Source organism: Populus euphratica, unplaced genomic scaffold, assembly GCF_000495115.2.
Source record: "Populus euphratica unplaced genomic scaffold, PopEup_1.0 scaffold825.1, whole genome shotgun sequence".
NCBI lineage: Eukaryota > Viridiplantae > Streptophyta > Magnoliopsida > Malpighiales > Salicaceae > Populus > Populus euphratica.
Genome location: NW_011500688.1, coordinates 39,229 through 66,994, shown reverse-complemented (window position 1 = coordinate 66,994; position 27,766 = coordinate 39,229). Strand labels below are relative to the sequence as shown.

The 27,766-nt window shown below is 35.8% G+C and overlaps 1 protein-coding gene across 3 annotated transcripts; it reads right to left on the bottom strand.

The window, feature by feature from the left end:
- Nucleotides 1–418: 418 nt before the first annotated feature.
- On the bottom strand, nt 419–27,766 carry LOC105115996 (THO complex subunit 2-like). Of its 3 annotated transcripts, none has more exons than XM_011013121.1 (33): nt 27,423–27,766; nt 27,222–27,347; nt 26,954–26,995; nt 26,187–26,246; nt 26,005–26,067; nt 25,515–25,595; nt 21,331–21,402; nt 21,194–21,241; nt 21,017–21,085; nt 20,782–20,915; nt 18,812–18,887; nt 18,358–18,551; nt 16,204–16,284; nt 15,778–15,988; nt 15,445–15,687; nt 15,268–15,348; nt 15,034–15,153; nt 14,872–14,931; nt 13,378–13,505; nt 8,985–9,081; nt 8,766–8,894; nt 7,714–7,817; nt 7,107–7,287; nt 6,717–6,898; nt 5,946–6,552; nt 5,594–5,698; nt 4,649–4,804; nt 4,471–4,551; nt 3,937–4,401; nt 2,534–3,661; nt 1,120–1,430; nt 695–783; nt 419–664 (listed from the first exon to the last, which is right to left on the bottom strand). In XM_011013121.1, exons 1-32 carry the CDS (start codon nt 27,561–27,563, stop codon nt 714–716), a joined length of 5,646 nt encoding a protein of 1,881 aa, XP_011011423.1. In that variant the 5' UTR covers nt 27,564–27,766; the 3' UTR covers nt 419–664; nt 695–713. The 3 variants fall into 3 exon arrangements, with proteins under 3 accessions (XP_011011423.1, XP_011011424.1, XP_011011422.1); XM_011013122.1 differs by having other exon boundaries at nt 419–667; nt 698–783; XM_011013120.1 differs by having other exon boundaries at nt 419–783.

Sequence of the window (27,766 nt, the reverse complement as noted above, 5' to 3'; positions counted from 1 at the left end):
AAGTAAACACCTATGGGATCTCATATTAGAAACCTCTTTATGGCCACTTCAATCTTTTGACATTATGGATTACAGAAGCACCAATATTCCCTCGTATTCTTCTTTCTTTTTACGACAACAAAAAGAATAAAGCCCTAAAACACACTAACTATGCATACAGACAAAAACAGCTCAATTTGGTGGCACAAGGAAATGATGGATAGAGAGGGGACTGATTATGGCGGAGGAACCCCTTTACCGGGCAGTGCTACTAGCTTGGAAAAAACATGTAACTCACTAATCATGTCCATTCGTGTCCACCAGCAATCATGAAGGAAAAGGTTCTCCCTTTTTACCAATTATAGCAGCTAGAAGCAAACATAGACTACCATTATAACAGCAGCACTTGTCATTCTTCGTGCATATCGGATGCATCACCAAACATAGAAGGGATAGGAAGCAAGAAAATCTACCTCAAAATTTATTTTTACACTTGGTTTAGGAGAGAATTGGCAAGTTGCACTGTACTCCATAGCTCACACTTTTACAATAGCATACAAAAAGGGCATAAATCTAACTTGCCAATTAAGAACAGGAACTGGCAAAAATCTTGAACTGTGGTAGAATTAAATGGATAAAAGAATTAAGAACAGGAATTCACACAATCAAGCACATCCATTCCCGGTCACGCTATGGCCCATCCAGAAAATACATCTCAAGCTATGGCCCATCCACTACTTGCGGTGCCTCCGCTTTTGTTCAGCCCTCTGCCTCTTGTCCTCATCCCATTCCCGGTCATACATTCTAAAAGCTGATTAAGGACTTGCAATATAAAACAACGATCTTCAAAGAAATAGTAAAGCATGCATTGTATTCGCATCACAAGCTAGCTTGACAGCAAAACTACAACATTGTAATACTGTATGCCTAATGCACATCATGCCCGCAAGCCAGTACACAACTAAACGCAAAATGCAAGGTGTACAGCATATTGTTGAAAAATTACCCCATCACAAATTACAATTTGTGGCGGACAGGCAACAGGGATTTAAACAATTTTACTGACTTCCAGATCCCTCAATTGAATATGCACATGCTGGCATGCATTATTAATTACTAAACAATGGATTTTAAGGATACGGATCAGCATCACGACGAGCCATCTTGCCAGCTACGTCTTTACCATGAATCCTCATGGAAGGTTCCTCCAAGTAACTTGATCGCTGAATCGTGCCCCCCTTCCGATCTCCCCTATCCCTACCATCATATGATTGTGACATGCCAATACCAAGGGGAGGAGGTGGTGGGGCAACAGGAGAATATTCACCAGCTTCCCCAGTTGGCAGATGATCTCTTTTAATTTTCCGTCTCTTAGCAGCTGCACCAGCATCCATTTCCTCCTTCAAGAGATGGGTTTTCTCCCTCTCTCTTTCTCTTTCCCTCTCTTCCACCTGCAAATTAGCAACTCAGAGATATAAGCAAAAACCTTTCTTCTTCTAAACACACAGAGACCAATAAGAGAATAACGGCATCTAGTTGTTCTAAAAAAATAAAAATAGACCATCATCTATTTCTCTTTAATAGTTTGAATAATATTCAAGGCTTATTTTTCTTGGATGATTTCATCTTTAAATGGTACAATATCCAAATTGACAATCGTAGTCCGTACAGTGTAAATCATTCCAGACTCAGACTCGCAAATTTATGATGTCAAAGCATTTGCACATAATGCATCAGTACAGCTGTATAAATACCCAGGGGGAGGGATGAATCAGAGTACAGCTGTATAAATACCCAGGGGGAGAATCCCTTGCTTGTCTAAGTCGGTAAGAGTTCCAATTCAAACCAACAAGCACCAAAATGCAAAACATGATCCATGCCAAGAAGCGATCAGATGAACTTGTAATTTATATGGTCTCTACTCAAACAAGGTAGAACATGTTAAGCAGAGTGTTGCCCTCTGCAAAAAGTGCTAAATATCCAGGACAAAGACATTATTCATGACAAAGATGACTGAAGCCATTGGGCTACAAAGAGAGTCAAACACCAAAAGCTACGGAGTCCAACAACGGGTATGTTATCAAGACCACAAGAAAGATCATACATCAACATGGCCCCAATGATAGAAATTCGCTTGACAAGCAAACTAAAACAATTATGAATTACAAGTGAAACCATGACATTAAAACAGCTCACTTTTATGCACTCATGCTCAGAGTCCATATGACCATAAAAGATAGCATTCTATCAATATGCCAAAACATGGAGGAACAAATACCATATGACAGCAACAGTTAAATTATGCAGGTGGCAAATAATCCAACCTCCCATCACAAAGGAAAGCAAGCGAATATAAGAAACTAAAGAAAACAGAAGCACAAATATCAGTTATACAGGTATATGTTGTCCTCTATTAAATGTCATTGCAATTCCTAGAAATGATAAATTAGATTCAACTGTTTCATACTCAGTCCAATCTTGCATGTATTAAGTGTTGAATGGTCACTTAATTAAGAATCAAAATGGAATCAACGAGTTAGAAGCTAATTCATACCTTAATTGACAACCCCTCTCGCTCTTCTCGCTTTCTCTCACGAACATCATCCTCTTTTCTTCGTTTTCCATCATCCTGTGAAACCAAGGAATTTTCTTCTGATCGTCTTCGTTCTTTCTCGTCATGCCTAGGAGAAAGCCTTTGGGAATGTCTGGTAGTTCCAAACCTTCGGTCAGCATCTTCATCTCGTCTACCAGAAGTAACTGACTGGGGAACCATGTGAGGAGGTAAAGGTGGTGGTGGAGGCAAGTTCTGCCCATGAAAACGATCATCACCCTGAGATTTTTCAGCAGATGTATCATTGTATCGTAACTTGCTTCTGTCATCTTTGGCTTTGTCAGCTAGTCTATCGAAACTCCTATCAGTACCCCTATCCATCCCTCTCTCATCCGAACGCTCTCTTCCATATCTTTCCATTGATTTGTCTCTGGATCTGTCAGCTAAACTATCATCCCCATGGGATTTATCAGGACGCTCTGATCTTTCCCGATGATCCCTATCATATCTATCATTACCTTTATCTTTTGACCTATCCAAAGGTTTATCCGTACTCCTATGCTTATTCTGTTCATCATTTCCCACTTTATCAAGTTCCGCAGATCGAGTATCTGTGGACCTCTCTCTCTCAGAGAATTTAACTTCACCCTCTAAATCTCTCAATTCACCATCCCCTTTTCGCCGTTTACTTGATCTGTCAGGTTCTTCAGCAGGACTCGTTCTTTTTTGCAACTTATCACTGGACTTTGAAGCAGCAATAGAGTTATCATGCCTAGGAGAATGAACAAGTTGAGGTGGCTTCTGCACATCAGCAACTTCAGTTGCTTCAGCTTTTGGAATAGATTTGTTAAGTCCACTATCTGATTTTGATTCAGCACCATAAGAATCAGATGCTCTTGTAGACAGAGTAGAGATTTTTCCAGATGTTGAAACTGCATTACCATTCAATGTGAGTGCAGAAGAAACATTAGCCGCAGCCCCTTGCCTGCCCTCTGATAAATGAACCTGGATGTCTTTGTCACTTGTGGATGAGGATGGAGTTCGGCCAACAGCTTTTCCAGATTTATGATCATCTTTTACATCATCTTGCTTTATTGTTTTGGAAACCAGCCGCTTTGTGGAAATTTTCATCTGTCAATAAAGATAAGGAAAAGGAAAATCAGCCAAAGGTAAATATAATATATCCTTTTAAGAATTCAACAAAATAATAAATATCTTGTGGGTCCCAAATTGTACAATCACTACCTCGTGTCTATTTCAACAGAAAAAAGGTATTGTTTCTTTCCCTTGACAAGAAAAAAAAAAAATCTCACTACTGCTGTTCAATAAGAATGTTTAACATTGCCTTCATTGACGCACTATATAAAATTGTCTACGTACCATATTGAACACAATCTAGACAATACCTCAGACTCCGCTAAGTGCTTTGGAGCAGTTCTGACAGTGCCATCCTCCAATGTTCTATTTGATGAATCATCCACCCCCTTTCGATTTTCTGCTGATCTTGATGCTCCTACATGAACAGTACCTGCAGAACCAGCTGACTGAGCATTTGACCCATTGGTTGATGAACCACCTTTGGATTTTGGATGCCCTTGATCAAATTTCGAATGGGAGGCATTGTCTGTTCTATCTGACCTCCCATCAGCATGTTTTGCTCTGGATATCTGCTCTCTGGTTGAATTCCCAGGATCTCCATGTTGGCTTCCAGTGAGAGGCGTTCTTCCCTCAGCAGGTTCACCTTGAGAAACATTAAGGGCAGAACTATTTTGTGCTGCAGCTACATTTCCAGATAAAGATTTTGATGCAGCAGATGGAGGCTTTATTTCAAGATATCCCATGCCAAATTCTTCATCTGTAATCCAAGAAGGCTGCAAACAACAAGAAATTTTTTAAATATGTAGGAAGGGAAGCTAAATGCACTAGTGAGTCCCACCAACCTTTCTAGCAGCCAAAGCTGCAGCGACACCTGTTGCCAAAACTTTGAGATCCTCCCTTTCATCACTTTTGATTCTAGTTACCTGTATAGAATGGGAGACAAAGGAAAAGAATTGAAGTTATGGTTCTGAAACCATAAAATTAAGATAAATAAAGGTCTCCTTTCCTGACGTCTCTTACTCGTTTTTCAAGGTTAATACCACTCCTTTTAGTTACTGGAAAAACACCGGAAATTTTTGTCAACAAAATAAGAGCATTTCGAATTTCCATGTACTCAGATGATTCCAGACACTGAATCAATAGCCGAGACATTCTCTGACTCCATTTCCAGTGTACCTATACCAAAAGAGCAGATAAAATGAATAAACAATTACCACTAATATAACCAATACCCAATTATGGTATAAAAGTAAACACATAATATCCAGTTTTAACAGATGATTCAATAAATCACAAATCTCTGTGCCTTAAATATCAGTAGTGACTGACCAAAAGGTTGAACTTGGCCAAAGGAAAATGATCAAGAAAAGACAAGAGAGTAAGAAAAGGCCAGCAAAGAAGGGAAAAGTAAGAGGCAACAATGGGTCAAGTGGAATAAAAACAAAAATGATCTTCAATGTAATATTATCAATGAAGAAAATATAAAAACTATAGTGACCATTCATAAAAAAAAATCTCAAAAAAATTAATTTATAGCTTAAACTTTTTCTGGTTCCCAAGAGGATTTGCAACCAGAATCGATATCATTTAGAAGACCTTAAGACTTCTAGATTTCAACTAATGCCCACATATTAGCACTAGTGGATACTTAAAGATGACTTCAGGATTTCCTGAGCATGACTAGTTTCAATATAGGGATCCTACATAAAAATTAGTCCCCAATTTAACACACGTCCAGATATGAACTTAAGAAAAGTAAGACCAGTAAGCTCAGTTTGAAAAGTACATTAAAGGCTGAATAATGCATTATGTAGATGAATAGAATTGAATGCAGAAAGGTAGATAAAGAATCAACACTTGAATGCAAAGTCATCCAGACAACAAAATATTCAGACAGAGATTTCAGTTTGTGAAAATGACAACCAGTAGAAAAAAATAAATATGACTTCCATCTCAAGAACTAACCTTGATGAATTGACCATATGTAACCCGTTGGCTGTTTGGAAATCTATAATACACAGCAAATCCAGGCATATTTCCACACTCATGTTCATATATAGATTCGTCACTCTGGTAGCAAAACATTCAATAAAAGAAAAGAAGAGCATTGAGCTAGGGTGCAGGCAAAAAGAAAAGCAAACAAATGGTTATTTCAATCAAACACAAGTGCTAAATTCAAACAAGCACACTCCCGTGTGCACTTGCATAAAATTTAATTTAGGAAAAGAATAATTTCCTTTACTTTATGAAACAAACTCCAATTAGTAAAAGCAAAAATAAATCTGAATAACAGAAAGGACCATGAAGTTGTCAATACCTTCCAGTAGTAAGCAATCTTTAACGTCTCGTACAAAAACCTTCCAAGTCTACCTGCTTCATATTCAGTACAGCAGCATATCATAGGTTGCAATGTTTTACATATCAGAACATCAACATGGTTTACTGTGTTGAAAAACGGAGTGCCAAGTGAATGAAGAGTATGTACAAACATGGCACAATAAACAGCATCTGGCATGCTGAAAGTACAACGGGGAAAAATACAACGCTGAAGGAACTCCATATTGATTTTCAAAGTATCAGGACAGGAAGTCAGCCATTTGTCCTTTTCACAAGAGAGTCGTCTACGAACAGACGAAACATTATCTTCATGTTTACGGAGCTCACTAGTCAAACGATCAAGAGATTCTTGAATCCTTTCCTTCTCTTTCTTCCTTTTAGTAATTGCTGAACTAGAATTATCAGAAAGCTCTTCCAGAGCTTTAAGAGCAGCATGCTGCTTGGCAATTTCAGACTCGTAACGGTTTCTAGGAACATAGAGATCATAAAGTGTGAGTCCCCAAAAAGTTGCATAGAGATCAGGTGAGAGACTATTCCAGGCTTTTGAAGGCAACATGGTTTTCACAGTCTCAAGAAGATCCGACCACCTACATACCATTGATATATGATTATTCTTTACTATAAAAGAAACTTTCTTCATAAAATCGTTGTTTCTTATCAGGTATTCCACACACAAGTTAGTGTATAAGAAAAAGAATCACAGGCCAAGAAATGCTACAGAATAAAACAAAGTAAAAGACAAGATTATTACGTTACAGACTTATGGGAAGAGCCAAGATCCAGAATCACTCTGCCAGAATATTCTATGGCTTCAGGCTCCAGGATTGCACTTGTATTAGTTATTGTTTTATTGTTTTCCAAGGGCCAGAAAACATCTAAACTGCCAGCGCACTTAAAAAGCCTCATGACTGGGCGATATATTAAAAATGCAACCTAAAATGCACAGAGAAATGAAGATTAAAGTTATGTACAAGCATAAGGATACCTGTTGTAAAAACTATAATACTGCACAGTAAACAACACTCTAAATGTAATTTATAAATGATCAAGCAGACATAATAGGATAAATCAATGACCAAAATACAGAAAAATTTGAGGCTTGAACAATACACACACACACACAGAGAAAGGAAGGAAAGACCTCAGGATCAAGGTGGTACAGGTGGACAAGATCATCAAGAGAGGGAATCAACTGAGCATATGCTGAGGGTGGTGTCACAGCACTACAGAGGAATTCCACATATTGAAGAAGGGTTCCATGACACCTATCGAACTGCTCACTGACCATTTTAATGTAGGGTGCATCCGCATTTATGACAACCCTGGAGGAAAAAAATATATGAACAGTCAACACTCCAACCAACATCAAGCACATCCCATGGAAAAGAGCATGTAAAAAGCTAAGACAGACAGCAAAAATTACTCAAGAATTTTAACATTACAACAGAAAAAGATTTAAATAAGAAAGAGGACCAAATCACGTAAACATTCATGAATAGATGCCAAAAGAAATAATTAGGGACATATACCATTTCAAATAGGCACACAAGAATATTCAGATGCATGTTGCACTTGGTGGAAAAGGATTTGTATAAAGAGGATAAAGTAAAAAATCATCCATTTTTAAAAAATAAACACCCTTCACAACCTACACCATTTCCATGTTTTCTTCCCATAAAATATCCTTGAGAAAAAAAAATCCATTATTTTAAGCAAATATATATATGAAATAAAGTTGTACTGCTTACACAGAACGATGTTGAGCAATAAGTAACAAAAGGGGGATCGCTGGCTTCGGTTCATCCTTAGGAAGCAACGAGTCTCGTAGCCTGTTAGCAGATTTGAACAGTGCCTGCACAGAGAATAAATTAGATATAGCTTGTAAGTTGCCCTGATGTGTTGGAAATTCAGTCTGGGAATATCTGGTGTAAAGTGAAAAGGAATATTGCAGAGTCAAAACTTCCATACTTAGCAATAACAATCTCACGCTCATGTTCAGCAACAATAGGAAATGTAAACTAAATCATAACCACAGTACACTACCTACAGGAATATGTAGCACGCTCATGTTCAGCAACAATAGGAAATGTAAACTAAATCATAACCACAGTACACTACCTACAGGAATATGTAGCAAGCAAGGGCAAACGAGGGAACCTTAGGATGCCTGGCTTAATCTAATAGCATATATTTGCTCTTTAAGCAAGTTTAGGCAACTGAAGAATCTGTCATGATTTTCAAGCATCAACAAATGGAATCCCCAAAGCCCAAATAAGAAAATCCTACATTTCCAAATGGAACTTGTATTTCAATAAGCTAGTTTCCGCAACGGCGTTGATGAAATCACCAAGTCATAAGAAACACTTTTAGCCCAACATCAGGGTATTTTGACATCACACAACCTTGAATGTGTAACATTAGAAGAAGCTTCAGAATCCTCAATCCCAAACTAGAGGGTTTGACTACAGGGATCAATATCATTCACTTTTGTTTGTCTATCACATAAATGTTTCCAGATAATATATAAGAATATAGAGGTAGTATCTAATGAAATACCATTTACTAAAGTATGATTTCCTTAGTTGATTTTAGTGCACAGAGAGAAGCTAGATCAGTGTCTTAATTAAAAAATAAATCTCAGTGAAAAGGAAAAAGCAAATGATTTTTCCACAATGAAATCCAAATTCAGGAAGAAACTAGACCATTATTTTACTAGGGCATGTGCCTCCATTGAAATAATCAACTTATTGAAACATAACTTGCTACAGTTGCTTGGAACACTTGAAGGGAGCATTGAGACCTTGTTATTTCGGGTTACACCAAAAGAAGTAGCTTGATACCGAAGAGTCTCACTCCCTGCCATTGCATCCAACTGTTCCTCTGTTAGGTTCTCTGTGTATTGAACATTTGCCATTTGTTGAAGAAGCTCCTGACATAATCATAAGACTCCACTATTAATAGACAACTGGAAGTCTAATTATAAGTTATAAATTTTGTAACTTCTAGATCTGAATGATACCTGCAGAAGAACAAGCTCAATCCCCTGGCCCTTTTTCAACTGATTTCCTAGATACTGGAAAAGGCCTCTCAATTCCATAGATGGATACTTCTTGCACCTGGGAATAAACAAACTCTCTTCATGCAATTTCAAGTTATCAAAAAAAAAGAGAAGAAGAAGAGGTAGTTCTTTACATGAAGTTCCAAGTCCATCAACAATATTATTTGTATAACGTAAAAGAAATTAAAAAAAAAAAAAAGTATATCATCATCATGATCCATGGAGAGGGAGGGATAGCATTTCATCAAATCACTACAAGAACACCAGAACTTCATAACACGTTATGAACAAGCATGGAAATTAACGCATCATACAAGAGATTGAGCATCTCTTAAATGCATAACAGCTAATATATAGGAGACCAAATTAGTAGAAGCAGCCACAAGTGATCTCAACAAGAGAAAGCCCAGATAAAATAATTCCACCAATGAAACTTGATGAATTTTAAAGTGCTAATAAAATAAGTGGACTAGGAAATTAGCAAAAGCTATCATCTTAAGAAATTATGAAAGGCTTTGATGATTTTACATTGCACATAGCTGAGGTGGGAAATAGTCAAATTGATCCTTAATTTATTAATGAAACTATTTTAAATAAGTGTAGTATCATAGCAGTTCAAATAAATTCAAAAGCTACTGAAATGGGAAATCGACTGTCACATAACTTCAGCAGGTGTTGAACTTGGTGTTTTTGAAGCTTGAAGAGATGGCACGTTCAGCATACATAAGCGTAATAAACTAAGACAATCATCAAAGCCGTTTATCCATATCAATGCTACAAGCTCCAGATAGTCAACCAACAATCTCATCTTTACCAGTGACGATGTAACTGTGCAGCTTGTCTTGTATCTTATTACATCTCTACTCTTTGCTTTATTAATATAAATTATCCAAGGTAGTTACCAAACTATTATTATGCAGCACTGCTATCATTAAGATATGTTCTGACAAACAACATTCAGACACTCTAACATGTGATACACGCCTAACTGATATGAGCATTGTAGATCAACAAGATTCTTGTAATTAGCTCCCATCACTATCTAGTAAAGGCCAAAGTCGCCAATTAACTTTGATACTGCAACAATATTTCATTACAATAGAAGTCAATATTGAGGATGCCTAGGCACGCACAGGAATGAAGAATGGGAACAAAATAAAACAACAATAGAATCATGAGTTAATTAAGGAAACATCAGCTGTGAATAAATACATATACACTAAATATCATATAACCTTGCTAAAAGGTAGATTACCAAATCAACATGGCCAAAATCAAACCTCCTATTGATCCACGGACACAATATACATAACTTTAAAGAAAATCCTTATGTACCACAAACATATCCCGCAGACCAGTCACCTGATTCAAACTCTGATTCTATGACCAAAATCTCTGTGGACTTCACCTCAAGATCCTAGAGATTATTCTCATGGACAACCAAATCATTTGCATCCTACCTCCCCCAGTTCCTCTATCTGCTACAGATAACTAAGCTTGCCAACTGCCAGACTATAGTGAAATTTCTGTTCATAAGGAATTGGAACCGAACCCAAAAGGCCACACCAATTACTTCACTCAGACCTTATCTAAACTCATAAAATGCTACTCGGTAAAAGAATCAGCCTTCTGGATTGCATAGGATATATGCAAGAATAAGAATAGAGGTGATGGATGCAGTTTATACGCACCTTGGAAGAGGGCTTGTCTATTAAAACAGGATTCCAAAAGGATGGAAATAAACATGAAGTGTACATTTAACAACAAATTGAGGGCACTCTAAAAAATACAAATTTGGAACATGTGGATTTGGATGCTTGTGTTTTGGTATATACATGTATGAACGAAAGCATGCAACTAGAATGAATGATATTGACCATGACCACACAGGAGGAAAAAAAATTTAGTATCCCTGAACAGATTTGTGCTTATAAGATTATTTAAGCCATGTAATGGCCACAATAACATCAAGAAGAGCTTTGAGAACAAAATGCTCGGACAGGATAAGGAGGCAAACCATGAAAAGAGGGAGAGGAATAAAAGGGGAGAAAAGGTCAACGTGAAAAAATGAACAGAACCACTTAAATCCCTTGAAAGGTTTGTTAACTTGGCACAGTAAAGACGACTGAAGAGGATAAGGATCACAATCACAGACCAGAACCACCAATCATTAGAGAAGTACAGAAAAGCAATTGATCAGTTTGATATAAACAGATGAATTGTCCCCACTGCTCAAGAGGTTTGATTTTTTCTTAGCAAACTATGCTCCATTAGCATAAGATGTCCAGAGGTAGCAATGACACTTCATTAGCATTCAACACATCCTTTATAGCAGCTCTCAGGAAAAAAAAAAAAAAAATTGATCTCCCTTAGTTGAAACCTAGACAAGAAGTCTATCAAAAAACAGCCTAAGCAGCATTACCTTCCCTGCTCCCATCTCTCTCTCTGAAATAGGTTTAGCACAGTATTAAGAAATGGGAGTCAAGACAGTTATGCAACCCCAAAAATTACCAGCCTAATATTTCTGAACATGCATGTGTTGATATGACACTCTTTTTCCAGAATTATAAAGTGTTTAACATGTTACAGATATCCAGCAGCCTATGCACATGCACTATAATCAGCAAAAAGAAAAGCAAAGTTTTGTGGACTAAAGTGAACTACCCCCATTCAATGTCTTACTGAACAGCCAGGCAACATTGAGAGCTCTGACAAATTTCTGAGTGTCACCTCCACAAAGTTTGACTTTACTTCAAAAGCCTTCACACCGCGCATGGCATTCCAAATTAGCTATGCACACCTTCCATAATCATGAAGAAAATGTGGAGCCCTGGAGAACATTAATGTCATCACCAATACAAGCTAATGCAGCCACAATCAAAACTGAGTGCTCTCTCCCCTTGTTCAGAACACTCGTCTCATAAAACAACAATACACTTCTGCAGGACTCACATTGATAGGATGTAGTGAACATCAGTTCTGACCAAAACATATACTGCTTCCACGTTACATTATTGGAAACACTCACTGAAAGAAGCATCAAGGAGAAAGACAAGTCTGACAAGAATCTGAAATACCGGGAACCAAACTGCCTTCAAATTTCAGACCACACCTAAACACAGGAGGACAGTAAATGAAACACCAATTCCTAGCCATTTACATGTTCACTGAGAAAACCCCACCAAATAGCACACTTATGCATGCAAGAGACTTTCCATACATTCCACCATCAATCAAAATCTGCAACTTAAAAAGTATTTCAACATCAAGTACCTTTCAACAATGAACCGTATATCTCCGTCCCTTTTCTTACTTCAGAGTACTAGCTTGCTACCATTTTCCAATAATGTCTTCATTACAGTCACGAATATTCCAAGTTGCATTAGAAACTCTAACAGCAAGTTTTACTGAAAAATCCACCTCTGACACAGAAACAGCCCTTCTTTGAACAGGTTAAGTCATCAATCTTATCCGAATATTTATCTTGAAGAGACATAGAAGAAATAGAACCAAATGGAAGTTTGAATAATGCAATCCCAATGAACCAGGCGACCAACCCCCGAGCACAAAGCCAGCTTTATTGTAAATTTCAAGGTCACTCATAAATCTCAATGATCAAAGTAAGAATAGTCCTTTTCACCTCCAATCTCAAGTACGTCAAACTTGAAAAGTTGTCAAAGAAATAACATTATTGTCAAGTTTGAATAACGTAATCCCAACTACCCTTCACTTTTCTTCTTTTTTTTTGTTTTTTGTCTGCCAACTAACTCTCTTACTCGGATATCATTTCCCATTCCATCAACCTTCGACTGTTTTCATCTCCAAATCCCATAGATTTCTCCGATTAGTGCCTATTCAATGCCAAGTCATGTTGGAATTGTGATAACCTCCTAAATCAGGGACTCAGAAAATCTGCAATGTCCACAACAACCTCAGCTCCAGTTATCCTGCTTTTGCTGAGTTAAATCTGAAACCTGGAAACTGATGAAAAGCTTCCCAACATACACCTAAAACTCTTAATAGAATAGTTGAACACACAGATAGACTCCAAGGACAGACTCCAATATAACTCATGCAAAATATAATAAAACAAAGTTGACAACCAGATACAAAAACCAGAAACCAAAAGGGCAAACACCAAACACATACTTATGATTGTGCATATCAAAGTTCAGCAAGACATCCAACCTCTACAATAGATTAAAAGACTCTCAACATTGAATTCTCATCTGCTAAGCAACCATATTTGTTAAAGGCTCTAGTTTTGATACAGAGGAGCAATATAAATTCTACAAGTAGAAAAACACAAAAAAAAAAAAAGCAATGCTTTGGAAAAGAGGAAATGTAAACATACAGGTGACCCCAGAATGAAGCCAGTGATTGAAGCCAGTCTGACAAATTAAGGCCATCATCTTTCAGCTTATCACGGCCACCTTGCGCTAACCGCTCAATAACAACATATTCCAAAATATCATACTCGAGCTGCACGGATAAAGAGATATATTGAAATGACTGTCAATAAGCATCCCTAAATAATTGTATACACAAGGATATGCAAATTGTTCATTAATTTTGCAATCATTGTTGGAAGGGTCTACAGATCAGGACTCAGGCTTTTTTGTCAGTGTTCTTGCTGTTCAGATTAATGACCAGGAACACAATTGTTCTATGTGAAGTTGTGGATGTACAAATTGGGTGGTGGTCCCATGGATGCCAAATCCAAACACATCCATAGCTGATTTTAGTTTAGGCAAGTTAGCATTGTGCCTGCATTTTTTATACATACAAATATTCCTAGTCTCTTATTTTGTAAACAATTTTAATCAAGGCTAAATATATAATTTTCATCAAACACTTTGCATACACTCTGTGCAGTCACAAGAAAACATCTGCAAATCTTTCCCTCCTATTTAAATGGATGCTACATCTCTCTGTCTCTTCAGAAAGAAGCGAATCTTTTCCTCCTCAAAACAAAATACCATCACTGTTGTCTTCAAAACCAAACCAATCAACTTCAGAAACCTCTTTTTTTTAATATATCAAAGACCTCCTTTTCTTTTATCAATACCTCTTTCTTTCTTTTCTTTTTTATTACTTTGATGGCATCATAACTCATGCCATTTTTGTCAATTACAGTATTACCAATCTTCTACTTCTAATTTAACATTAAAATAGAGAAAGCTACTGGTCAGTTTTAAGAGCACAATTTCAATCAGCTATGTCTGTTTCCTATCTGAAAGAAAGTAAATAACTTCAATTCCAATTGCCTTAGCAACTACTCTGATATAGCTTTGATGAAACAATGAAATTCCAATCCTGAATTACATGACAAATGGAAATGAAGGTCCGTCTTTCACATGGACTGTTTTCAAGAAATACAGATGATAAATTGCGGTGGAAAAAATAGAGAATGAAAACTAGAAACATGAATATCAATAGAAGAGAGAGGAAGCATTATTTTGGACAATGAAATGACAAGGCCATAAAAGATTCTCAACTTCAAAAGGCTGCAAGTACAGATACATTCACACACCAACTACAGCTAGGAAGACATGCTAAACCAGTGATAGATTATTCCAACATTTCTAGTTCTTAATTGATTAACAGATTCAAAAATTAGATTTGAAATGTCTATAATTAAAAGAAATCATGTTATTAGAACATAAATTAAATATTTCTTTTCCAGCTAAAATCACATGAAACTGTAAGATTACAGTGAAAAAGTTTGTGGACAAGTAAAAGTAGAGAAGATCATTAGGTCCAATGCAAGAAGCTTTTATGGCTAAGTATGACTTCAGATTTCAAATGCTCAAGGAGAATTCATTGTAAATTAAGTGAGAATTCAAACCTGAGTCAAATACTTGAAAGCATCTACAACAGGAGAGATCATATCCCTGTACGACTCAATCTGCATGCCAAAAATCCAGCAAATAACTTTACCTTAGATTTGATTTATGAAATACAGATCAATGACAAGAAATGCAGCATTTTCTTTTAAAAAAAAAAGCACCTGGTGAATAATTGTTCTAAGGACAGTCATCGGGTTAGCATGAGCTAATTTTGCAACCATCCTACCCAGCTGCTTCAAATTTTCCTTCGCAAGCCTTTTCAATATCCTTCTAGTATCCAACTGCATGATAACAAAGAGAAACATACAACAAACACCAGTAAATAACAATGAATAGAGTATGATTATCTTAAAACACCAAGCTTGCAACAGTAAATTAAGATATGCATATGGTACCTTGGCTGTTTGTCTTGCAGCCAAAACCACTGGATTCCGCTCATCATCTTTTTCCCATTCACCATATAAACGATATCGCACCTGGTAAAAACAGAAGTAACTTAGCCATATTATCTGTCAAACTTACGCAACATCAAAACTGGAAGTATCAAAAGACAGTTATAAAGAAAGGCCAACCTCGTAAGGAAGGAGATTCATTACTTCCCAGATCTCCTGCCCAACAGCTGGATTTGCAGGTACCAACTGTAAAGAAGGAAGTAAACATGCTCCAAGGGCTTCCTCAACCCTTGACCTAGCTTCCCTTAGGTGCAAACGAGGAACTCGATTTCCAGGAATAAGAAGTTCACCATTTAGAGCTCCATCACCACTATCTACAAGCTCAAGTGCAGACATATAGTAACCTCTTAACACTCTACACACCTATCCATAAAGAAAACAAAAAAAATTAAAATAAAACGAATACAATGTAGATGAAAAAATTCACCAAATATTAAAAATTAAACCATGCACCTTGTGCAGCAATAATGTATCACGGTAAAGATAAGGTCCAACAGTGACAAGCATCTGAAAAAACTCTTTGGGAAGATCAATGAAAGAGACATGGCCTGAAGAACTTGTCACGCCCATAGCATCAATACCAGCAATTCTTGGTGACCCACAACTTTGAATATGTGTTTGACGAATAATATTATATGCTGATGAGACCAACTTTTCAATGAGCCTGAAAATATATCAAATCAAATACAAACAATAAAATTTCATTAATTTTCCACGCTGATGGGTAGCAGAAATAATTGGAACAGAGAAAGAGAGTTCTTTGTTTAGATTCTAAAAATTTACATAGTAACCTCAGTGCACATTCACAAAGACTATAAGGTGTGTGTCTGTGCCTGTTTTACAATGAACGCAGATATAAAAATAAATTCAAAACTTTACCTAAATAAGCCATTACATATTGGAGTATGTGCAACTGGATTGAGAGGAGAGAGACGTTCAAAAAGTATATGGGCATGATACCTGACAAAACAGAAGCCACATGAGTATGATACCTTGGGAAAATAGCAATGCATTACAATTAAACTAGTGTTCTACCAGTACATTTCTGTGGATAACAAAAATATCCATATGTTTGAGCTGGAAGAAATCATCTATTTATGGAGTATAAAAATGACACTCATTTGATGCAATAATTATTGCAAAATAAGAAGAAAAGGAAAAAAAATGAAATGCATTCTACTAGTGAGACCATTTTTTGAACACCAAATATCTCTGTTGAAAAACAAAAAAGGTGAAATGCATCAAAAGCTGGAAACAGTTTACCAAAATGAAAACTCCAAAAACTACACATACAGTTTCACACCAAACAATATAATCTCATCTCATAACCCTAGAGTCAAAACGCAGCCTCAGCAGCTAAGATAACTCCTAGAAGAAAAAACATAGAAACAATGGGTGAAAATATATTATCTCATGTTCTTTTCCTTCTTTTCATCCATTCCCCCAAACTCAATTATATAAAAGAAAATTCTTAGATAGTTAAACAATGAACAAAAAGGAGGGATCAAATCATGGATGAAAATAATTATTTTCAAAACTAAAGGAAAGAAACCAAAGAACATCACTTGACATTTCATTTTACCATAAGTTTTAAACAGCAAAGTAGGTTACAGGAACAAACATCGGCAAAAAATAACCAACATGGTATATTTGAAATCAAGAACATCTACCAAATATCTAAAAGTAGAGTCCAAAATTTATTCAATCAATAAGAATCATGGTGCAAAAGGGGAGAAGGCCAAACAAAAAGAAAGAAGGAAGGAAAACAAAGCTAACATTACAATCTGCAGACCATATTAAATCAAAGGTTTAGTATATTCTCAGATGAGAACGACAATTCAAGAGAAAAGGCAGTGGAAAAGTCTTCTAGGTAATTACAAAACGAAGACTAAATCAATAGAATGGAGACCAAGAGACATCATAAGCAGAGAATAGCAAAGCCACCACAAGCAGAAGTTATTTCCATAAATAATAGCAAAACAGAATGTTAATAAAAGAAAATATGATAGACATTCAGAGAGCCATCTCTTCATCATACTACATCGATTCGATGAGAAGAGAGTGAGAAACAGGAGCAACTCTAGAAATCACTCAGAGAAAAACAAAAGTCATGAACATGAAAAAGTTCCTCAGCAATGCAATGTCATTTGTGGAAAACATTGAAGCAGTTGCCAACTGACAATGATGACAATGGTATCCAGAGAAACAGTGGCAGATCAGTGGTAGACATGGATGGACACGCATGAAGAGAAGAAACCAGGTGGACAAGACCTATCCATTTGGACCTTTAAAGCTTTACTTTTCACTTTGTTAAATATGTTTCATGACATTTTCTTGGAGGGATAGGTGACAGTCCAGTGAACTGCATCATCCAATTTCAAGTTCAAATGTAATCTTGCAACATCACTGGAAAACTTTCATGTTCATGTACCGTTGTTTTTCTCATTGAGCTATGATATCTAGAATTCCTCTTGTTACATGTCCAATTAGGTGTGATGCAATCAATTCAAAGCAAAAACTTTTTATGAATGGGAATTAGCTAAGTAATTCAGGATATTTATAGTGCAACTGTTTTGCTGAAAACATTTTCCTGGATCTTGGAGAAAGAGCTGTTTTTTATTGTTTGACTATATTAGGGAAAACAATTTCTTGAATAATATATTATTTTCATTGGTAGTTGTGAAGTAATGGTGATAGTGAGGTGATCATAGTAGTCTAGGCATGGTTGCATTGGTGATGAAGGTATAGGTGTTAAAGAAGTGGTTGTCGTGGTAGTTATGATTGTAACAGGGTGGTGCTGCTGGTGGTGGCAAGGGAGAGGTCATTGTTGTGTGGTGGTGGTTGTGTGGTGACGGTGGTGGTTAAATTGGTATGCTGATTGTGATAAACATTTTCAGAATTGGCAGTCCTATGGAAAATATTTTGTCCTCCTCCACGAGGCTAAAATGTTCTCCCCAAGAAAAAAAAAAGGCACCATTTATGGTTGACTCGGGTTATATTTTCCTTAGAGCAGAATGTCAAGATTAAACCTACCAGTCATCCACAGAAAGGAAACCAGTTAGCAAGCCTAGAGTTTGATTGTTTTCAAGCTCAGAGAATCGTTCAGCTACTGCCTCAGCTTCCATGTCTAAGGCAGCAAAAAGATCTACAGTCACATCTCCTTGTTTCTCATCATCCATGAGGTCTTTTCCAGTAGCAGCCAGATTTATTTTCCCAATTTTGTTAGCCTGCAAAAATTTGCATAGAAAATCAAATCAAGAATGCACAGATGACAGGATTAAGACTAAGCATACTCTGAATAAAACAAAGCACATAAGCACTTCAAAACAAACAGAAAAGGGACATGTAAAGCCTTCACTACAAACCATTGATATACACAATACATTGAACATGATGGTAAAAAATATTAAAAACGAAAAACAAAACTGAAAGCAGAAAGATATAGTGGAATACTGTAATAAGGAACTATATGAACATGGCAGAATACCTCATCCAGCCGTTTAGAAGAAAACGTATTATAATGCTCAAAAGCCTCATCATCCTTGGGAAGTAAATGTGCACATCTGAAATGATGATCGAATTAAATTAGTTAAAAAGATAAAAAGAACAATCAAATAACCAATTGATACAACAAAGCAAAATAAAAGAATGATCAAATTGCAAAATATAAAACATAAAAAAAATGCTTCAGCACAAAATAGAGGTGTGAACTAAGGCATAGTGGAGCATAAACTTCAGAACGCTGAATAAAGAAGAAACAGGTAACATATTACAAACACAACAATATTTTCTCACACCAAAAATCTGATGGGCATTGCCAAAGTTAGCAGCTAAAATCAGCTGTTTGATCAGTGAAGGGTTTTTTTCATCATAATAGGAACAAATCATTAAGTACATGTCTTAATATAGGTAAATGAATGTGATCCTGTTCAGGTTGATTTATCAATTAGGATAAGCCTGATTAGTTACTACTTGAACATTTTGGCTCTTATTTTGTCAGGCACAACACCATAACCAACCTCAATGGACCATCACATGACTCACAACTGCCTCCCAGAAACAGCCTAGAAAATCTAATGAATGAAGAAATCCCAGGTGAACACATGTCCATTCAATTTACGAATCTTTTCTTAGTAGTAGGGATCCTTGAGTGATCTACAAGTAATATCTAATGAAAGGTTGGCTAAGCAATGCGGATTAAAATGCCTTGTTGATAGGGATGGCAATTCGATGGGCATCCATCCAATCCAATCCAATCCAAATGGATAGGTTTTTAAGGTAAAAAATGGTTTTGGTTTGGATTTGGATAAAATCTGAAAAAATATGTGGTTATGGTTTTCATGCTATTAAAACCAAAACCCGAACCATATCCAATCTGAAACACACACACACACACACACACACATTAAGTACAAATACAATTATAACTGGAAAATATTTGCAGTTATGAGAACCATATCCGATCTAAAACACAGACAAACAAACACACACAAGCTCCCATGTTCATGCATGCGTGCATGTGTTGTAATACATTTTTTTTCATTACTTATAAATACTCACTAACACTGCTCACAAGCTCTAAATCTAAAACGATCTCTAGCTCTCTGCTTTCTGTTTTTTAACTTATTTATTAAATTATTATATGTTAATAATATTTTTGACCAATTTATTAAAATTATTGATTTAAAAAATAAAAAATCACGCACTCAATTAAGTCTTTTTGGAAAAATAAGTGTATGGATAATGGTTAACCAAATGGATATTTGAAATCCAATGGTTTGGATATTGTTATCCAAGTTCCTTAACTGATGGGTAATGGATAGGTTATGGTCATCCTGCTATCCAAAACCATGGGTACCCTTTGCAATCCTTATTTTTTGGTGTATTGCAAGACTATAAAGACCCTAGTCTAGTATCCTATAGATAAAAAAGATGCATGCTACACAGCAAGAAATAAATAATCCTCATAATTGAAAATAAAATACCCTTCAAGATAAAACACACTCATTTTCTTGTTGATTATCCACTCATTAGACTAGAAGGAACACTATCCTATGCCACACCAAAAAAAAAAAAAAACACAGCTAAGCATAAGGAACCATGAAATTACAATCAACTGGTAACCATGAAAGCACTTGAAATAAAATTTAAAATGATTAAAATAGCATCAATGCTATCTGCAAATTAATTCCAATCTTACACCCAATGAATTCTAATCGTTAAATGGATACATTATTTCCATTTAATCAATTCACATAAAAATAACAGGTTAAGTTTCTCTGTTTGGCAACTACCAAAATAAGTATATTGATGGAATTTAGATGATCAGCTAAAGAACTTCTGACAACTAACAGTTCTTGAAACATTACAAGCTATTAAGCATTGAAGTAAATCGCTGATCACAGAACTTTAAGGAATCACTGAGCTATTGAATAAAAGCTTGGGTAAGCCACTTACATGCTATCAAGATCAATGAACTCTTCCTTCACCAGCAAAGCCGTAAGCTTATAGAGCCCAAATGGGACATGGCTACTTAATTCAATTCTCTGATAATATTGAAACTTAAAACCAAGAATTTGCGATGCATGCGACTGAAGAAAAAAAAATCAATGGTATGAGCAACCAGAACTTGTGTGTTAATTAATCATAAATTTTGAACATTTATGCCAACCTTAACAGCAATGATTCATACCTTAGGAAAGATGGGTATCAATTCCAAAAAGACATTGCTATCAGGCTGAAGTTCAAAACACTCTAAAACCTGAAGATCATGAAATAATTGCAATCCAACAATTAACCTCTGATTATCAATTTCTGCATCAGTACAACAAAGTGAACTGTATGAAAGCAACAAATAGGAACAACTTACAATGTCAAAAACACGATTTGGGTCCAAATCAAAATGACCAATCAATGACTGCAGAGATTGCATTAATAAGATGTGAGAAAAATGAGGGTCAGTCCAAGCTAAATTATAAGTCAAAAAATGCAAGCCCAAGTCAAAACCTTAATGATGCCTATTGTCGCTGCTGATGTATTTTCAGTTGTATCTTCAGAACCTTGATAGAGAAGAGTAACCTGCACATCCACTTGAACAATAAATATCATAATGAAACCTACTGTACATGCTAGACCACTGATGCAGTATAGGCACAAGAAAGCTCACTCATTCGTTGCTAGTTTAGTACATTTAAAATTTTATTATTATTTGATAGCTTTCTAGAATTTATTTTTTGTTAAAAGGTAGTATTTCATAAGGACGATTCATAATCTGAGTATCATTTCTACTATTTATTTGAACCCTCTCCTACTGGACATGCTAGACCTTTTTTTATGTTATTCTTATTAGTTTAGGTTGCTAGGGTTTCTTGGTGTCTATATAAGCACCATATCCTTTGTGGGGGGGAAGAGAGAACATGTTAATGATGATTCAGAATCTAAGTATCGTTTCTTCTATTTTTTTGAACCCTCTCCTACAGCTTTTCCTTCACACTCTTTAGCCCTCTCCTATAGAGAACTGCCCTCACCTATAGGGCATTGTTTCTTCTTGCTTGATCTTTCCATTTCCTGTAGGGAATTGTGCTTTTTCTATCTTTGCTATTACATGTCTACATGGACCAATAAAGTTATCTGACCATTCCATACCTAAATAGATTGAGTAAAAAAGAATTCAAGTGAAAACAGCTAGCCAAAAGCTTAGTGATGCAGGAAAGCCTACTGTGCTCTTCTGAATCTGACTTTTTTGAGGTTGTTTAGGGCTGTTATGTTGTGAATTTAAGCTCAAATATGAGGAAGGAAGTGGATGGATTCTAGGATTAACACCTAGAGGATAGAAACACAAGGGGAGATTAAGTCACACAATCAAAAGCAAATTGCTGGAATTTTATTCATCAACTGTCAGTAAAATATTAAAATACTAGATAACCTTTATACTCCTAGTCCAACAAGCACTTGTTTTCCTATATAAGAAATCTATTTAGAATAAGAAAAAACTAACAAAGCTAATTACTTTAGAACTACTATAATACTAAACAGAAAATAGCCTAGACCTAGAGAATTTTCCAAGTCTTTCCAGAAAAATCTAAAAATTACAGAAATACCCTTCTATACAAAAAGATATTAATCTTCCTTCTTTTGCAGTCAGTGTCCTTGCTTGGCAAAAACAAAACCTCGAGTTTTGAAGTGTCGATATAGCAAAACCCACATAATGTGCAGTGACCTCCATTAAATATGAACCACTTTGTAGGAGACAGTAATGATAATATGAATTTTGGGCTATAAATTTCAAAATCAAAATCATGAACAATGACTCCATTTGCATTGCCAGTTGCACTTTGTCCTTGCTATCCTTGCTTTCATTAACATTCTGCTCATCAACATTTTTCTTTTGTTTGGCTACATCAAGTGTAACACATATTTCTTTAAGCTTTGTAATAAACTGATTAGAGAATGCCTTTTCCCGTTCACTCTCCAAGTCATTGTCATTCTGAAATACATTTGTTTCTTGTAGAATCTACCCTTCGGAAAATAATTTCAATTTTGTCTTATCAACAAAAGCAGGTTGCTCTATCTCTTTTGCATGCCATTTTTTAGTTTCAGCTTGCTGATTTTGCTTCTCAAGTTGCTGATTAAGATTTTCAGTACCTTCTTCCATGATTCAGCATGCCATTGGGATCTGTTGCTTGATCATTAGCCAACCCTTGCAAACCTCGATGTCCAAGTTCAGTGCTAGGTTTAGGGGTTGTTTCAATAGGATACTTGCTTAGAACAGACTTTGTCAAACTATCTAATGCTACTTGCACCCTACCAAACCTAGCATTGTGAGATGTTTCCATTGTATCAATCCTATCATTTGTAGACTTAACTCTTGCCCAACTGCTTGCATAATGCTCTCAAACTTAGAATTCAATTTGTTGACAGACAGTCACCATAATTGAAGAACACATCCTAGGATCTTAAAGCTCTGATAGCAACTAATGTAGGGCAGCCTAGGAGGCTGTTCTGAATCTGACTTTTTAGAGGTTGTTTAGGGCTGTAGCGTTGTGAATTTATGCTGGAATATAAGAAGGATGTAGATTGATTATAGGAGTAACACCTAGAGGATAGAAAAACCTATGCTTTTCACCTAGGTTCTTAGGAGTCACACCTAAGGGGAGGTTGAGTCACACAATCAAAAGCATATTTCTGGAATTTTATTCATCAACTGTCATTGAAATATTAAAAGGCTTATTTTAGACTACATAAACCTTATATAGAGATGCCTACTCCTGGTCCAACAAGAACTTATTTTCCTATATAAGAAATCTATTTAGAAAAGGAAAAAACTAATAAAGCTAATAATTTAGAACTAATAAAATACTAAATAGAAAATAGCCTAGGCCTAGACATTTTCTCCAGATTTTCCAGCAAATCTGGAAATTACAGAAATACCCTTTTATACAAAAAGACATCAATCATGATTTTTTTTGTTGTCTGCATCGCTTAAGGACCATACTTGGCATGTAGAGAATAACTCGACAAGTGCATGTGCTTTATAATGGAAGATAGAAAGACAAACTTCAACAAACCAAACCAAAACTAAAGATACACCATCCCAGCTTCTATCAATCATATAGGTTGTAAAAAATAATCTAATCTTAAAATTCAGCTCTGACCCAATAAGATTTGCCCCTTGCAGACTTCCACTTGATATAAGACTCCAATTCTAAGCATGACCGAGCAAAGCATTATAACTAAGCAGCAAATCATGCAAACCTGACCAAAAACAGCAAGAATATGATGCATAAAAAATGTTTCTATTGCATAGAGCAGTCTCATCAGGGATGCAGCATTACAGCCTCATCTACTTTCATAATATTTTTCATTTACTTGATAAGGAAAAAAAAAAAAGGACACCCCTATTTGATCATGTCAAGATACAATTTTACAAAAGTAATTTAACTTTTGATGTAATATATATACAAACATTGCTCAAAAGAAAATAACAAATAAAAAGCTACATTCCAAGCAAAACAAAATATCCATACAGCTCAAGAAAATGCTCCAATCATTTATTACATAAGAGATAAAGGCCAAGAAAATAAGCCCCCCAAAAATAGCTAGTACAAAAAAAGTCCACAACAGAGCCCACTTGTTAAACAGAAATAAACAGAGGGAAAAACAGGTAGAAGAGACTAAGAAAAAATTAAGATCTTGTTACCATAAATATAGCTAAAGGGTAGCTGACTGGCTGCAACTAATTGTCAGTAACATGATAAGGCGCATTAACTAAAGCTAGGACTGACTGAATAAACAGATGCTAAGAAATACTTCCTTTGCACCTAGGTTTTATAGACACAAACACAACCTCAAGTTTCAACATTAACCACATGGAACTGTTTGCTATAACTCCAAAATATATACATGCAAACATAGGCTACACTTTTAATTCAGATATCTATTAATATTTTTTGGACGTAGACACAAACACATCTTGAGAAATGACCCAAAGCAAAATAAACATAAACAGTGAAGCACAAGTAAAATAATGAAATGTTATTTTTTTAATTCTTTGTTTTCAAACAGCAGTCCTTTATCAAGAAAAAAAATGGAGCCTGCGCATTTTTCATTCATCTAATAAAACAGCCATAATTTGACCATTCTTCACTTGGACAACTTTCACACAAACATGATTTTTCACTGTGTTCAATGCACAATCTAGAATGTCCAAATTGCCAAGTTGCAATTGCTTTCACTCCAATTCCAAGGTGGAATACAGGATTAAATTAAAGAAACTTTATGGGATACACTATCAGCAGTAAGAACATGATTTGTTATCATGCAAGGAAACCATTTGGTTATTAGAAACATAAAACACAGTTCTGATGATGAACTATTGCACTATTAAAAATATAGTTATCAAAGAACACAAGAGCAAACAGTTTTAGAGCCAAATGTTCCTTGCGTAGAAAAATCTATTGGGTTGAAGCAATAATGTACTCCCAGTATGCGAATACAGATTAAAATTAAAGAAAGCAAACCTCTACTTGAAAGCCTCCAATATTTTATATGATGAGAGAAGAATCAAACAAAAAATCATGTAGTGACATGACTAATTGCAACAAATGTTCCCTCCATTGGCATACATTTATAAAAGGGTGATCAACAAATTAGAAAACTTTACCAAAGAAAGAATCAAAAATTTAGCATACCAGTTTGGCATAGCCCTCACTCTCTTCACGGAGAAGGTTAAATTTTGTTTGCTGATAAAGAAGACGAGTGTTTACCCTGACCTGAAAGCAATAGAAAAATATATCAATTGCATGCAGGATTAAGTAGTCTCATAGAACTCTAATGCAAACTGCTTCAAGTGATTATCATGGTCGCAAAAAATTAAATGATTAACTCATCAGCTGCAATAAAAGATCTTCCATGTCTTCCTCAAATTTCATTTGAAAGAGTGCAAGATCAATTAACTCATCCAAACATTGGCATAATTTCTTGTTATTTATGAAAAGCAAAAAGCTATATGCTAATCAACATTCAATGATCAGATCAAGTGTTCGGAAACAAAGTCCAGAGGATGTGCAGGGAATTAAGTTTACTGAAGAACCCGGGATGGATATACCCAAAGTTGATGAAAGTAATAGCTCCAAATTCAAAACAATAGTTTTGTGTTTGTGAACATTTTAATTAATTCACCTCTTTGCCCTTCAAGTCTTGAGCCTTTATCTTTATCATTTCAGCTTCCCACAGAAATTCCTCCTGCAAACAGAAAACATGTACCTAAAAATCTTCTTTTTTTACTAAGGTCTAATAAGAGACCAAATAAGTGTTATGAAATGATGAGCAGCAAAAACATTTTAAATGAACAAAAGATCCACCTCACAACGCTCTTGGAAAAACCTCAATGGTACCAATGCAGATTCGACCAGCCATTTTGCCTGAAAAGAAGGAAAGGACTTTATATTAAATAATGACTGCATAGTAACACTCAGATGGGGGAGAAGCATGGAAAGCCAAATATCAAAAAATGAAGAAGATATAGGTTATCCCACACATTAATAAATAATTCAGTACTGTGCAAGGTATATTGCATGTTTATGTTAACAAATAAATGGCATACAGACACTGAACAAACAGAAGGGACTAGACAAACAAAGCATTAGACTCACAAGTTAAACTAAATGGAAAAGGCACCACCCTACAAGCCCCATGGCATCATACTGAAAAAGGAGAATCCAAGCAATACTTATGTTTCCTTAAGGATTCTCATATATGTTCCATCTAAACCAAAAAATGATGCATGGACAAGAACAGGTAACCAAATACGCATCATAGCATGGCACTGTCAGTATATAGCAGATGATGCTTTAGAATAAGAGGGAAACATTTAGTAGTGAAATTCACATATGTTGTAAGAAAAAATTTGGAGGGTTTCCAAACACGAATGCTATGGTTGAAATGATAAAATGAACACAAAATTAAAGGCATGTTCTGCACTAAGCAATGTGAGATTCACATGTATAAGCAGATAACTGGAAACATCAAAATAAATAGCATAGATCAGTTATTTCCACGCAACCAAAAAAAACCAGAAATTTGAGCATCAAACATACAAATAAAGCCCTTAAAAATTATCAATACTAACCAACTTTATGAGACGAGAACGGTACTCTCCAGACATTGTTAGCTGCAAAATAAGTCAAGCATATGAGTTTATAATAAAAATCATTGATTACCACAGATAATACGAGATCAAAAACTTAGGTTCCAAAGCCACTGTGTGGATTAAGCAATACAAAATAGCATATCAAACAATAATGATGATAGTTATAACTATGTGAAGACAAATAAGTCAAATTCACGTTAACTCTGATATACACGATCATAAAAGGAGAGGGACCAAAAAAACCAACATCTTGAGCCATTTGAGTAATAATATCAGCGAAATTCGAACCCAGCCCTACGGCAGACACTTTATCAACAAACTCCACAGAATCCAGAGCCGCTTTACACTTTTGAAACGGCAGTTCTCCTCGAACCTAAAACAATCAATCGAGACATATTCAAGTAAAAATAAACTCAAATTCGAAAGCAAGTATAAATAATAGTAGTACCAAGTTCCAGGAGAGCTCGTAGAGAAATCGAAGAATAGGCACGGGGTGAGGGAGACGGAAGCTATGGTTTCCGCCCTTCAATTCACGGAGAAATTCTTCGGTTACATACAAACACTCCATTGGAGGGAGAGTTGTTGACATGTTTTTTTTTTCAGTCTTTATTTTATATTTTAAAAAGAGTTATGATTTCTTTTAGGGTTTGGAGAATTCAATTCAATTCAATTCATTGGGATCATGACATAGCTTTGTGGAGGAATAGAGGGGGGAGGGGGAGTGAAGTAAACCCTAAGTGAGACGATGAAATGATGAACTAGAGGGTCTTGTCCGGTCCTCGTGTATGATTC

Bases quoted from the DNA above. Each gene is read 5' to 3' on its own strand.
- LOC105115996 (XM_011013120.1), bottom strand. From the start codon at position 27,563: ATGTCAACAACTCTCCCTCCAATGGAGTGTTTGTATGTAACCGAAGAA. The intron at 14,932-15,033 runs GTGCTTTTTTTT...TTTGGCATGCAG, and splicing joins TTAGAACAATTATTCACCAG to ATTGAGTCGTACAGGGATAT. The intron at 7,288-7,713 runs GTAAGCAGTACA...TTTTTCCTCCAG, and splicing joins ATTGCTCAACATCGTTCTGT to GGTTGTCATAAATGCGGATG.